The sequence below is a fragment of the Pecten maximus genome, chromosome 3, assembly GCF_902652985.1.
Source record: "Pecten maximus chromosome 3, xPecMax1.1, whole genome shotgun sequence".
In the NCBI taxonomy this organism is placed as follows: domain Eukaryota; kingdom Metazoa; phylum Mollusca; class Bivalvia; order Pectinida; family Pectinidae; genus Pecten; species Pecten maximus.
In genome coordinates this window covers 41,076,946-41,090,942 of record NC_047017.1, presented here as the reverse complement: position 1 = coordinate 41,090,942, position 13,997 = coordinate 41,076,946, and the positions used below count along the sequence as shown (strand labels likewise).

Here is a 13,997-nt window from a genome sequence, read left to right as displayed (position 1 = left end):
AAAATATGCCAAAAAAATTGGTTAACAAGGTTAGGAAAATTGATCACCGTGAAATGACGGCGCAAGTAGGATCATTTTGTTACCTCACTGTATAGTAGACCAGAGGCGTATAGATCACATATTTGATATTTACGTCTCTGAGTAGACCTACAGTGTATATACCAATGTTTGAGCTTTCAAAATTGGGATATATGGAAAGATGACATGTGATAATAGTAAATTACCAAGGTTATGGTATTGTCCGCTGGTCTGCTATTTCGATTATATATTTACAGACACGAGGAGTAGAAAGAAAATCTAAACATGTAAGATGGTAAAATCAGGAACATCAATGTCATTGCTTTCAATGTTTACAATATAGTATGGGGCTCTTTGAAGTTTCCCTCTATAAATTCATATTACGAGGCAGATTCTAGCCTAGTCATATTGTTGAAGTGAACCAGATGACGCGTCGGATCACGTGACCACCTAGCTAGAAGTTTTTTAGAAGGCGAGGTTGAAACCTGTGTCCGCCAACATTAATGGAGTCGGGCTAACAGAAAATGGAAAAAATACCCTATGTGTCGAAAACCTTTTAAGTATTTATAGTAAAAAATAATATTAGCCCCTACTCCTACTAATTTTTCCTATGAATACCAAACAAATTCATATGCCTGTGGTATGTTACCAGGTGGTGTGTCCTGCTGGGTGTCTTCGGCGTTAAGCTTCAGTGAGGTAGCACTATAAAGTCTATCAGTTACGCGCTATCACAAGGAGACAAACACATACACTACAGACATACATCTCACATTCAGGCAGGAAAGGCCGTCTTTGAATGATCTATGCTGTTGATAGGACGTTAAGCAATACTGAACCAAACCAAATGTTCAGTCTTTCGGCTCATCAGTAATAACGATCATAGTTTGAAACGCTACTGGGAAAGATGATAAACACGGGGTGTAGCTGAGTAACTTGAAAAGTTTATTTTAACATGGAAATATTTACATAATTTACATACATTTAAAGCAATACAGCACATATTAACAGCGGTTTTATGTGTCTCCTATTGTTCAGTAGACGAGCAAGTTCAAATAGTGTATAGTTAGGTCAAGATTGCTACATCACTCGGTGTAGTGAGGTAACTGATAAAATAATATATGTCGGTGTGTGTATATTCAAAGGTAAAACTTACTGGAAATTGACTACAAATGAGCAGAAGCCACGGTTATTTATATACATTCACAAAACCATATGCAGATATACTCCGAAATCAACCAACACCAGATATCATATCTGCGTCATCCGCCAACTTACGATTAACACACGTCTACAAATATACGTGTATAGACCAATTCACTGCATATCACACGAAGTGCGATAAAACAACGATTAGGACGATGTCAGGACAGATATTTTTTCTTCAATAGCGGCTTGAAGTGATATCTTGCAGAGGCATAATCTATTCAAATGTAAATACTTACCTATATCCATCCTTGAAATCAAAACAGTCCGTTCTCAGTGTACATATCTTGCCTGCACCCTTGGACTATGTCATGGCCTATTCAAAGCATTCGGTTAGTCATTCGATTGGTTCTCGACATAAAACTGCCCAATCGCATGGCTGGAAAAGTACATAGTAGGAGGAGCTATGTTCTCATCAACTTTACCATAATGTATTCCCGACCAGTAAAACAACCATGGCGGCGCATACTTCACTTTCGCCATGATACATTCCAAGGGTAAGGAAAAGACAATAACATTGATAGCGGAACCGTTAGATTTCGAATATGACTTGCATCCAAGGGTTGACAACAATGTCATATACTGTAATCAGCGAATATACTGCATAGTTTTATCGATATGTTCTAGTGCCTCGAAAACAGTCTCTTGAAAACGAAACATATACATGTATGCTTTCTGTTACAATGCACAGGAGTATTGAAGGTAGAAACATATCTTAAATCCTAGAATAACATGCATATTAGAATGTTTATAGAAATTCCACCAAGACTAATATATGTTAATTACTCCTTTATCCAATCAGTAATAATTACACCATGTAAACCGTGTGCAAGGATGTGACCTGGTTGTTAACCGACACTGATAGGATATTTTCATTTCCATCTGGATTTCAATGTAATATTATCAAGATATGAACAATATACAGTGAACAGACAATAACGGGTACACCAGGACATACAGTTCCATACACAGTTGTATTTGTCGCAAAATCAGCTCAATATCTGGTACATAGGTATCGTGATACATCATACCCCGACTGGTTTCAGCTGTGGAATTAATAGTTATAAATAACATAACGTTTTCTGCAGATTATTAAACGTCTAATATCAGAAACCTGCATTTTTTCTTAAACAGTTACTGATAAATCCGTCTATACTTAAAGAAAAAAATACATTATAGAAAAGAGTAATAATAAAGTATTTATGTAGCAAGATGGTTTTCTGTGCCATCTTCCATACTCAGCGGTTACGACCACTTATCCTCTCTTCAGAAGATTTGAGGATGCTTATTGGCAGGCTTGAAATGTTCAAACAGTAAAAATAAATACAAAAAAAATACAACAATCGAAAGACAAAATCTAAGTTCTAAAAGCAACAGGTATCGATGAGATATAATCACACAGGTCAGAAGAGCTCCGGAAGAGTAAATATTTCATATATCTCATTTAACGCTAGTTATGTTATATCTAGCGTATCCAGGATTTAGACCGACTTGCTACAGCCCATTTCATTATAAAACACACAGAATTAAGATCGGTATTGCTATAATTCCAAATCGTGACATTTCTTAATTCCTGCAAGTATTCGTGGGGACACTTCTTTGTCTGGTTTGACTTTGATGCCAACAATCCATACTTTCAACAAAGGTTACCCTTAAACATATACAAATTTAAAAGTATTGAATCAAATCCACGATCTTTAGCACATTTTACATAACTGCAAACAAACCATTTGCACTTTGACATTAATCAAAACTAACGATTGATTTTTTTATCGTTCTCGTATTTGTTTGGGTAACCTTTTTGAAGGTTGTAATTTAGCATGTTTTGAGATGGAATGGACCGTCAAGTCTAACGCTATATACAGACTGTATACAGACCAAAAGCTTTGATATTAACAGTTGTACAAATCGATGGACCTTCTCCGAGTTCCACATTCCGATTCAAAAGCAGTTGATAAGAAAATCAAACAAACAAAACATATCCCCGGAGAATTAACTATGGAACTGAAAAAATTTAGGAAAATAAAAAAAGAGTGTCATGTTACCTGAAAACCGCGAAAAATCAACTATCATGTACTCATTCAAACTATATACAATAGAAAGTATAATTAACAAGAATTCTGATGGATTACTTCTAAATACGTTAACACGTACAAGATTTAAATGCACTAATACCCGAAGAAAAATCCTTAAAAAAAAACAAAAAAAAAACATGAGGACTAATCCGACATTGACCCAACTCTTGGAATGTAAGCCAACATTCTAAACAAAACTGCCACACAAATAAAGCACTTAGAAATAACAAAACCACATCATAATATTAATCAGTATGAACATTAACCTCCGCAATATCTACATTATATATACAAATTCTTCATGGCGACAGCTTTAGGCTACAACAGAAAATTCAATATCCACAGCACCATGCGAATGTATCACAGCAAAGTCTACAGATAATTAACAGGCGGAACAGTGATGCAATCAGTCGTTAATAAGATAATATTTGTGCATTCATTAATTTTCTGCGCAACTTTGTGAAAAAAAGGAATTAATGAAAAATCATATACACAAAAACCATTTGATTTCCGACGCCGCTTAACTCTTGCTGCCCTGTTTGCTTTCTACACTAGTAAACCATTTTCAGGTGAAACATACATCATACAATAACTGCATTTTAGAATAAAAGATTTACAGTGACATATTTATAACAGGAATAGATAGTGATTATACTACACGTGAGTTAAGTGTGACTGTGTAAAAGTCGGGAATATAGAAATAACAAGACAATATGTACAGTGAATACAGGGGGAAACAAATGTAATTTAAACCATTAGATTGTAATGATTCTCATGTAAAGAATGCTTAGCTTAATTGTGACACATTTGGATTCATAATTCAATTATCATTGGTTAATGTATCAAAACTATCTTCAATCGAGAACACTAGTATTCCTATTTACCGACACAGTATTTTTGACTGGCTAGTACAATATTCTAACTGTAGGTATACACAAGGACATCATTATAAAATATTAATTCATAATTTCCAGGACTTAGTTCGTATAAAACCGATACACTAAATATGTTTGTGTAGTATTGCTACCTTATCACTACATTATCATAAGCCGATTGTTCGACCAATAGAAAATTTTCAGTTTTCAATATAATGGCCGATATTTTTTAATGCGTCTGTATCACATGACGTCATCTGTAGTGTAAACATTGTGTACATAAAGATACTGTAACACTGCATAATTAGTGCATAATTAATGTACCAATAAAAAATGTTTACAAAAGATTCAAATGCGAAAACAAACCATTAATTTTAACTCAACACTGATGATACAATGGCAAAATGTAAAGGATACAAAAATTTCTGAAAAAGAGAACAAGTCCATGTGTCCAGAAAATGTCACTCAAAGCAAAACATCTAATCTAACATCGAAACAAATGTTGATGATACATTTGTGATTAGATAACTCGGGATGGGATCAAATTAAGCTGTATTTGATTTTGACCTTCAATGTTTTAAGGAAAGAAAACCCTTTTACTGTACTAATATCAATATATTAAAGTATTTCAGCGAACGCTCAAGGACAAGGACCTGATAATTTATTACAGTTTACGTGTATTGCGACCTTTGCTTTTTTTTTTTTTCCTCCCCCCCCCCCCCCCCCCCCCCCCATTTTTTGGGGGGGGGGGGGGGGGGGGGGCTTTATCTAAATTCGATAAAAAGACGACCCTGGTGTTCAGCTCATTATAATGAACATCGACGTTTGTCATTTTTACCGAATTTTATCCTAGCCACCGCAAAATGTTTGAAAATGTGCTATACACACCTGGGAAGGTCCAAATACACGTGGACTGTAACAAATTTGCAGGTTCCTATGGCATAGGCGTCTTCATATGGACACACCTGTACAGTACGTGCGAGTATAAGGGGGCTCGCGATCGTTACGTGGCATGAGATATATAGCCTGGCGACTGGTCGTTTATAGTGTTCCATGTTTTAACTAAAATGTAAATACCATCTTCCTAACCCGACTGTTAACTTGGCCCTCCTTTGTAAAAAGTCCACTACTACTACTACTCTCTCTCTGTCTCTCTCTCTCTCTCTATATATATACAACGTATTTGACAATCTCTATATATATATACAACGTATTTGACAAGATCTAAAGAAATTTACGTAGATATGTGACGACTATTCATTATAAGGAAGTAAATGTAGGTCAACAAAAGTCTAATTAAAACAACATTGCCCTCGTAGAAACCAACAAGCTGTGACATTAATCAATTACAAATGCAATGTAAATGCCAAGACCATTCCAGTAAAACATTCATTAATTTCCTTCCGATTACGATTACTTAAACGAAAATGGCATCTACATTGCACATTATTATTTCAAAGGTTAAATGGCAAAACCTTTTTCATTATATACAAGAGATAAAGACAAAATCTATAATACATTAACCCTACTCCAAGAGGCTCAATGTATGGTAAAGGAAGGATGCTTCTAATCCAAGTGTGATGTACAGAGGGGAAGGAACCGTGTTATGATATTGGCTAACGTTGCTTTAAAAACAATTAACAGTTGGAAGGACAGTAGATCGTAATTAAGAAATACCTAAAATGAATCCAAGGTATGTCTCAAGATAGGTCCGATAACAAAAATCTCCCTTTTGAATATTGCCTTGCATTTGGTAATTTTAGGAATCACTATTACAGTTGTGAACGTTAATTACGATATGGTGTATCTTCTGTAGTCTTCACATGAATTTGTTTATACCTTGCAATAACCCAAAGGTTTCTGATGTTTGACTGACCTTTTAAAAATCTGATATGGAGCCGATCCGGGGACCAGTCGGCTTTTCAAGTTTTTCACTATGGTAGGAGTTTTGATGTTAGTGGGCCGCCCGTATCAGTTCTTTAGAAGGCCGATAAAACATCTGAAACCTTCCGATTAACCTTGAAGATGTCATTATAAAAGATGCAATAGCATTAATGAATAAGCCAACAGTACACACGACTCTAAATGATCTCTGAGTGTTGAATAATTAAATCGGAGGACTTTATGGATTTCAGTACTAATCATTTTGCTCCTTATCCGTAACTCAACAAATGGAATCAACCTAAAATGCATCATTCCTCAAAATCAATGATGAACGAGACATTTTCTCATGAACTTCCTTTAACAATAAAGAAATTTATATTCATAAACGTGATGTACAGTTGTTTGTTTTATATACATATTACACATAGGAGAAAACCCTCCTTCCTTCAGTTTCCATGTTCGGCTTGGTTTCAACCAAATGTAAAACATGACATGCCTTCAAAGATATCCTTCTATGGATAATACCTAGATTCCCTGATATAACAACTTAAGTAGCGTGTAAACATATAAGAGCAAATGAGGTAAAATAAGGAGAAAATCAGGAAAAATACATTTAAAATGGAGAGAAAAAAGAAAGAAACAAACTGCAACTCACATCAATACTTTAGGTAACCGATATATGTGATTGGATATCAAAAAGAACATCCTTTGTGGACATCTGTAACATTCCACCCCCACACAGATGACATAAATTTAGATATAATAGATGCCAGAATATATACTTTCAATCATTAATATGTATTTTTTAACCGTCATCCTTATATCCAGGGTTCATGCAGACATCGAGTAAATGAATTCCAAGACTTTTCCAGGACTTTCTGTCATTAAATTCAAAGATTTTCCCAAGATTTTCCAAGGAAATTGACAGACTTTTGGTGAAATTAAATTAGGACAGCTATGTAAACAACATTGGATATAAAGTTTTCAAAGACTTTTTTCTGGCAAGAAGTGAAATTCATGAACATCTCTGTATGAACCAGGATACATTCAACCAACAAATATGGCCGATGTATATAAACCGAAATCAATCACTAACATGTATTTTATTATACTCACCCTATATACAAATGGCCAGCCAGTGGACATGCTGTAATACGCTGTATAGTGTATACCATTAATCCCTTTCCAGTACAAGCCTACTGAATGATAACTTCTGTCTACATACAGCAGCTAGTACTGAGCTATACAATATATAATCAGCAGCATAATCAAGGATTTCTTAACAATGAGTGAACTTTTCTAGTGTAACTATTGTTCAAATTAACATCAGTAGACTTACCAATCTCTTCCCAACAATGCGGTTCCCTCAGTAACACGAGAAATTGTAGAAATTTACAGGAAATATTGAAATGTTTCTGGATTAGAAGAGCGTATTGGATGCACACATGTATGTCTGTATTTCTTTTAGTAGCATATATATTGATCACAGATTTCAAAAGGCTGCTCTACATTCTTTGATCTACTTTGGGTAGACCAAATACATCCATTACAAATGGAATTCAGTCCCAGTGCACTTCACTAGAATGAAGTAAGGGAATTCGAACGAATCCATTGTAAAATTGCATTCACGGAAAGGGAAAAGATGTTCTCTGGGAAATTACTGCAAACATACTTATTATAGTAAAAACACATCTTAGTTCAAATTTGAGCGAAGGACATATTTGTGTTACTATTATACAGTATATATATATATCAATATATGTATTTTGGGATTGGTGTTCCTAGTATTAGATAGTAATAGGGCCACACAGTAGAGGTTTGTTGAATAAAGATTGGTAGCCTGCTGTTGATTGACTATCTGAATGATGGGTAACACAGAACCATACAGAACTGTTTACACGGATGTTGGATCTCTCATCTCCCGTACATCTGAATGATTGTTAATGTTGCTTGTTCCAGATTTCAGACTTTCAATGGAATCATTTCAGTACAGTTCATGTATAAATAGAGCTATAGGAAAACACTGCAACTATAAACACTGGATCAGCTTGTGGCAATGTGCTATTAAATGCAATTTTCAGTAATTTTGTGTTTTATATTTCTGTGAACTAACATTATATTTTCTTTAATAAAACAGCTTAAAAATTCTATTGATACATTTTTTTTTTTTTGCAAAAAAAGTATGTTTACAGTAGATATTTTTTAAAGAATTATTCCCAAGATATTTTCATTTCCTTTTATATAACAGATATAAAGAGATCTAAATGTCAAACGGTCATTTCAAAAACCTACAATTTCATTGTCCAAAAACTTTACCAATCTTTCCCTTTGACAAAACTATAGTTTATCAGGATCTTTCAAAATATTACAGTTAATCCCGATCTTTGACAAATCATAGTTTATCTGGATCCTTGAAAATATCATAGTTTATCTGGATCCTTGACAATATCATAGTTTATCTGGATCCTTGACAATATCATAGTTTATCTGGATCTTTGAAAAATCATAGTTTATCAGGATCTTTGACAAATCATAGTTTATCTGGATCTTTGATAATATCATAGTTTATCTGATTCTTTGATAATATTATAGTTTATCAGGATCTTTGACAATAATATGTTATATCTGGACTTTTGACAAATCATAGTTTATCTGGATCTTTGACAAATCATAGTTTATCTGGATCTTTGACATCATAGTTTATCTGGATCTTTGATAATATTATAGTTTATATGGATCTTTGATAATATTTTGGACTTGATCTTTGACAACATTATCTGGATCTTTGATAATAGTATAGTCCGATTCTTTGACAATATCATAGTTTATCGATCTTTGACAATATTATAGTTTATCTGGATCTTTGATAATATCATAGTTTATCAGGATCTTTGACAATAATATGTTTTATCTGGACATTTGACAAATCATAGTTTATCTGGATCTTTTATAATATCATAGTCCGATTCTTTGATAATATTATAGTTTATCTGGATCTGATAATATTATAGTTTACCTTGATCTTTGATAATATTATAGTTTATCTGGATCCTTGACAATATCATAGTTTATCAGGATCTTTGACAAATCATAGTTTATCTGGATCTTTGACAAATCATAGTTTATCTGGATCTCTGATAATATTATAGTTTATCTGGATCTGTGATAATATCATAGTTTATCTGGATCTTTGATAATATCATAGTTTATCTGGATCTTTGACAAATCATAGTTTATCTGGATCTTTGATAATATTATAGTTTATCTGGATCTTCGATAATATTATAGTTTAAATGGATCTTTGATAATATTATAGTTTATCTGGATCTGTGATAATATCATAGTTTATCTGGATCTTTGATAATATCATAGTTTATCTGGATCTTTGACAAATCATAGTTTATCTGGATCTTTGATAATATTATAGTTTATCTGGATCTTTGATAATATTATAGTTTATATGGATCTTTGATAATATTTTGGACTTGATCTTTGACAACATTATCTGGATCTTTGATAATAGTATAGTCCCGATTCTTTGACAATATCATTGTTTATCGATCTTTGACAATAGTATAGTTTATCTGGATCTTTGACACTAGTACTGTAGTTTATCAGGATCTTTGACACTAGTACTGTAGTTTATCAGGAACTTTGACAAATCATAGTTTATCGATCTTTGACAATAGTATAGTTTATCTGGATCATCGACAATATTATAGTTTATCTGGATCTTTGACACTAGTACTGTAGTTTATCAGGAACTTTGACAAATCATAGTTTATCAGGATCTTTGACAACACTATAGTTTATCTGCATCTTTGACACTAGTACTGTAGTTTATCAGGAACTTTGAAAATATCCTAGTTTATCCAGATCTTTGACAACATTACAGTTTATCTGGATCTTTGACAATAGTATATTTTATCTGGATCTCTGACACCCGTACTGTAGTTTATCAGGAACTTTGACAAATCATAGTTTATTTGGATCTTTGACAACATTACAGTTTATCTGGATCTTTGACACTAGTACTGTAGTTTATCAGGAACTTTGAAAATATCATAGTTTATCTGGATCTTTGACACTAGCCTAGTTTATCTGGATCTTTGACAACATTACAGTTTATCTGGATCTTTGACAATATTATAGTTTATCTGGATCTTTGACACCGTAGTTTATCTGGACCTAAGTACAAGTAACCTTTATGCTGTTAAACATTTGACTTGAAAAACTTTTTTGTTTAAACTCTGGTGAACTGACTGTTTCGTCAATGATTAGAATATCTTCATCATCACTGCTGTCAACAAAATCTTCATCACATTCTGCAACATCAAAATATGATTTTTGGTTTCTGTAGTAGGAGTTTGTTGACTCTTGTGAACTGGGTAGTTCCTGAGAGCTAGACAGTTCTTGTGAGCTAGACAGTTCTTGTGAGCTAGACAGTTCTTGTGAGCTAGACAGTTCCTGATAACTCTCCGTGTGAGTAACATCCATGTCCGACACATTTGACATTGTTCTTTGCTGTGAACTATCTAAGTGATTTGAGATGTTATCTTCTGATTCTTGCATATTGTCTCTATTTTTAAATCCTATCACACAACCTTTGATTAATGTATTTAAATTTTTTCTTGAAAAGTCTACAGGTGAAGTTTGTCCCAAAGTGTTGTCCTCATTAAATTTTCCCTCACTACTTGAAACATGAAATGTATGGGTGGTGTTTCCACAAGCCATCGATTCCTGTTTCAAACAGGGCCCACTTTCTGAGCTGGAAAATATTGTAGGACAGCTAGACTGACTGTCCGAGTCTGATGCAGAGATCTGACTACTATCATACTGTGCCTTTTCACTTGCAGCCTCTGACAACTGATCTTTGCGATATTTCTGGATATAATAATGTTTATGATTTTTTGTGGTTTTGTTTAAGAGACTCCAGACAACATGGCCAGCGCTAACGTTGTCCTCGGCACCTCTTGTACTTTGACTACTCACTTCATCATCACTTCTACTCACTGCCTCCTTTCTACTGTCTGTAGGATTACATGTGTACTGGCCGTTGGACCGAATTGTATGCAATAATTTCTCTTTTTCAGAGTTAAGTTTCTGATATTTTGCCTCTAACTGACATCTTCTTAACAGAAGTTCCTCTTCCTCCTGAAATGTTACATGAAAATTTTAAAGTCACCCTTTACTTTTCATTCAATGTGACAAGTTAATTAATCTTTGTGGTAACATGTAATATGCCACTGATGACATAAAAAAAAAAAATCAAACATTTGTCACCAATGAAAGATATATATACTTGTATGGTACAGCACAGAATTATATCAGTGTATATACACGTACCATTAATTTTACATATCGTCCCACATTACTATGATTACTGACAGAGTACACACAAAATTAATGTATTTGCACTATATATCATTTTATGGCAAAACATATATATCATGTTAAGTTAAATTTGTCACACTTTGAAATAAATGGGAAATCCTACCAGTTTTCACACTTTCATTGCAACTGACATTTGGCAGAAGTTTGTGTATTATATTTTGCAACTTTCATAGAAATAGAAACAGAAACCAGACTTCAAGAAGTCCATAAACTAATAATTTAAGTACAATGTTATTAATCTGTACTGGTTAATATTATGCATTAAAAGATTAACAATAATTGGCCATATTTCTGGTAAATCTGACCAATACCCATTTCATACCTCTTGTAATGTCTGTAGCTGATGTCTCTTTTTCTGTCGACATTTTTGAGCAGCTCGCCGATTTTGCTCCTTCCTATCCTTTTGGCGTGCTAATTCTTCTGGAGTAAGCTACAATGATGTTGCAAATAAGTTATAACTAAATTTAGTGATGCAGATAAGTAAGTAACTATACTTATTTATTTCTCAGACAATATCACATCCACAGGTTATATGTGTATGTCACATCAATAAAGATCATTCAGGAGTTTAAAAATAACTTGAATTCAATTCACAAAAATGCATAGAAATCTTAGATAACCTAACAGCTCCATTTTATTAAGTCACTCATCGTGTTTATGAGACAGCTAGGGGTCAACAGATGTGTAGACATTCAAATTAATGAAATAAAAAGAAAATATCGTTTATTTTAAATAACATTTAAAAGAAAATATCTAACATTACAATTTAGAAAGTTTCTTATTGCCATTAATATAAGATAGCAATTATTCCACATCTAAGAACAATACCTTATTGCGTCAACTTCTCGATACTATTTTTAGACCTTACGCTTCGTGGAAGCAACAGCACAACTAGCTGATGACCTACTTTAAAGTTGGTGTATGTTGTGAATGAACATGTCCCAGACTGCCATGATTATCGTTTCTCGGTAATCACGATATTATATGCATAAAGTGTATACATGACATCTTATAAAATCGATAATGCTATATACTTATATTTCTCAACGCTGCATATAATATATTTTAAATGCATGGTGCATTGTTAAGAAGTAATTTCAGTATGTCTAAAAATAGAATACAAACGGCTGCCATATGCAAAATTATTACCTCCCCTTGTCATAGTTACACCAACAAAACTTGTTATGTGACCATATGCTTATTCAACCAATGTTATATTTTACCTTCAGATCATCATCAGACTGACGTTTATCAAAATCAATAGTTATTGCGTCCTTTCCCTCTGCCAAACGTCTTGACTGGATCAGTGTTTTCAGTGTCTGTTTGACGCGTTGTGGGTCGTCGGGGTTGTTGAGCGGTTGTTGTTTGCACAAGTTCAGCGGTTTGCTGTCCGTTTGACTTTGCACCATAATAGGAATGTTGTTGCTACTGATCAAACTTGCACAAACAATAGCTGCCATATTTTTTGCACACACAGAATTTACAATAATATGCAAATTCCAAACTGAAACTTCCAAGTTCAAGCACACTTCCGTAACAAAAAAGTCCTGGCGGTGTCACCGGAAATTGCTCACCACATATTTTTAGTCCTAGTGTGATCGCTATCGGGCAGTCTTAAACTCTTAAATCAAATATCAATATACACGCGTATCAATTAAAACAACAAATAAAAAATACTAGGCCTAAAACTTACAATTTCAAAGATTTGTCTACTGTAGTTAACACGTGTTGTAGGTCTATTTGTCGATCCGGGTTGACCAAGTGAGGGGATTGGCGCGATTAGTAAGGTCGTACGTACGTTACAACGTAAGGCTATGTAGGTCACTACAGATTATGTTCACACGTTACACTATATATGTTTACTGTATGCCTTATGTTATTTAGATTCGTTATATTTTCAATTTCACCTGTCATGTCAGAATGGTATACGTACATTTCTATCGGTTTGCAAGTTATTTACACTTATATAACTGTTACATAAAATTTTGAAATTGCTCATGTTCTTTATTTAGAAACAGGGTTTGTACGTACACCTACATCTACATACCAGGAATATCGTGAACAGTCAATTTTGGGTTTAACTCGGACATAATTGCAACATGATCCATTTTTTTCATAATGGTTCAGAGACTTTAAAATATTCTATTAGGTCTCAAGTACGTTGTCAAAAAAATACCAATAAAAGCATAATTGCTGAATGTATCAACTTGGAAGCATTATGATACATTGTATGTGGTATGGGGTGGGTTATACTGCAAGTTCAAGTTCTTTATTACTTTAAGTCAGCTGACTTATCAGTTATAACATATATACAGAACAACATAATACAAAGACAACAACAGTTATACACGCGTACGCACACACTCGCACACACCGCCACCGCCACACACACACACACACACCGCCACACACACCATCACATACAGTGGAGAGTAAACACTAAGTCGCAGTAATCAGCTCAGATCTCCTTTTGTTTGCTTGTAACAAATACTTGCCAAGATTTCTTATTTCCGACAAATTCTCACACGTAAGAAGTTGAATTAATTTA

At 33.8% G+C, this 13,997-nt stretch overlaps 1 protein-coding gene across 1 annotated transcript; it reads right to left on the bottom strand.

Annotated features, from left to right (window-relative positions):
• Positions 1-937: 937 nt before the first annotated feature.
• Positions 938-13,128, bottom strand: LOC117324186 (stress response protein NST1-like). The gene is made up of 4 exons (XM_033879877.1): positions 12,673-13,128; positions 11,772-11,879; positions 4,962-11,209; positions 938-4,858 (listed from the first exon to the last, which is right to left on the bottom strand). The coding sequence occupies exons 1-3, from the start codon at positions 12,907-12,909 to the stop codon at positions 10,244-10,246; spliced, it is 1,311 nt and encodes a 436-aa protein (XP_033735768.1). The 5' UTR covers positions 12,910-13,128; the 3' UTR covers positions 938-4,858; positions 4,962-10,243.
• Between the last annotated feature and the right edge of the window lie 869 nt (positions 13,129-13,997).

Excerpts from the sequence above, each read along its gene's own strand:
- LOC117324186 (XM_033879877.1), bottom strand. The coding sequence starts at position 12,909 with ATGGCAGCTATTGTTTGTGCAAGTTTGATCAGTAGCAACAACATTCCT. Across the intron at positions 11,880-12,672 it reads AGTCTGATGATGATCTGAAG|CTTACTCCAGAAGAATTAGC; the intron begins GTAAAATATAAC and ends ACATCATTGTAG. Across the intron at positions 11,210-11,771 it reads AGCTACAGACATTACAAGAG|GAGGAAGAGGAACTTCTGTT; the intron begins GTATGAAATGGG and ends GTAACATTTCAG.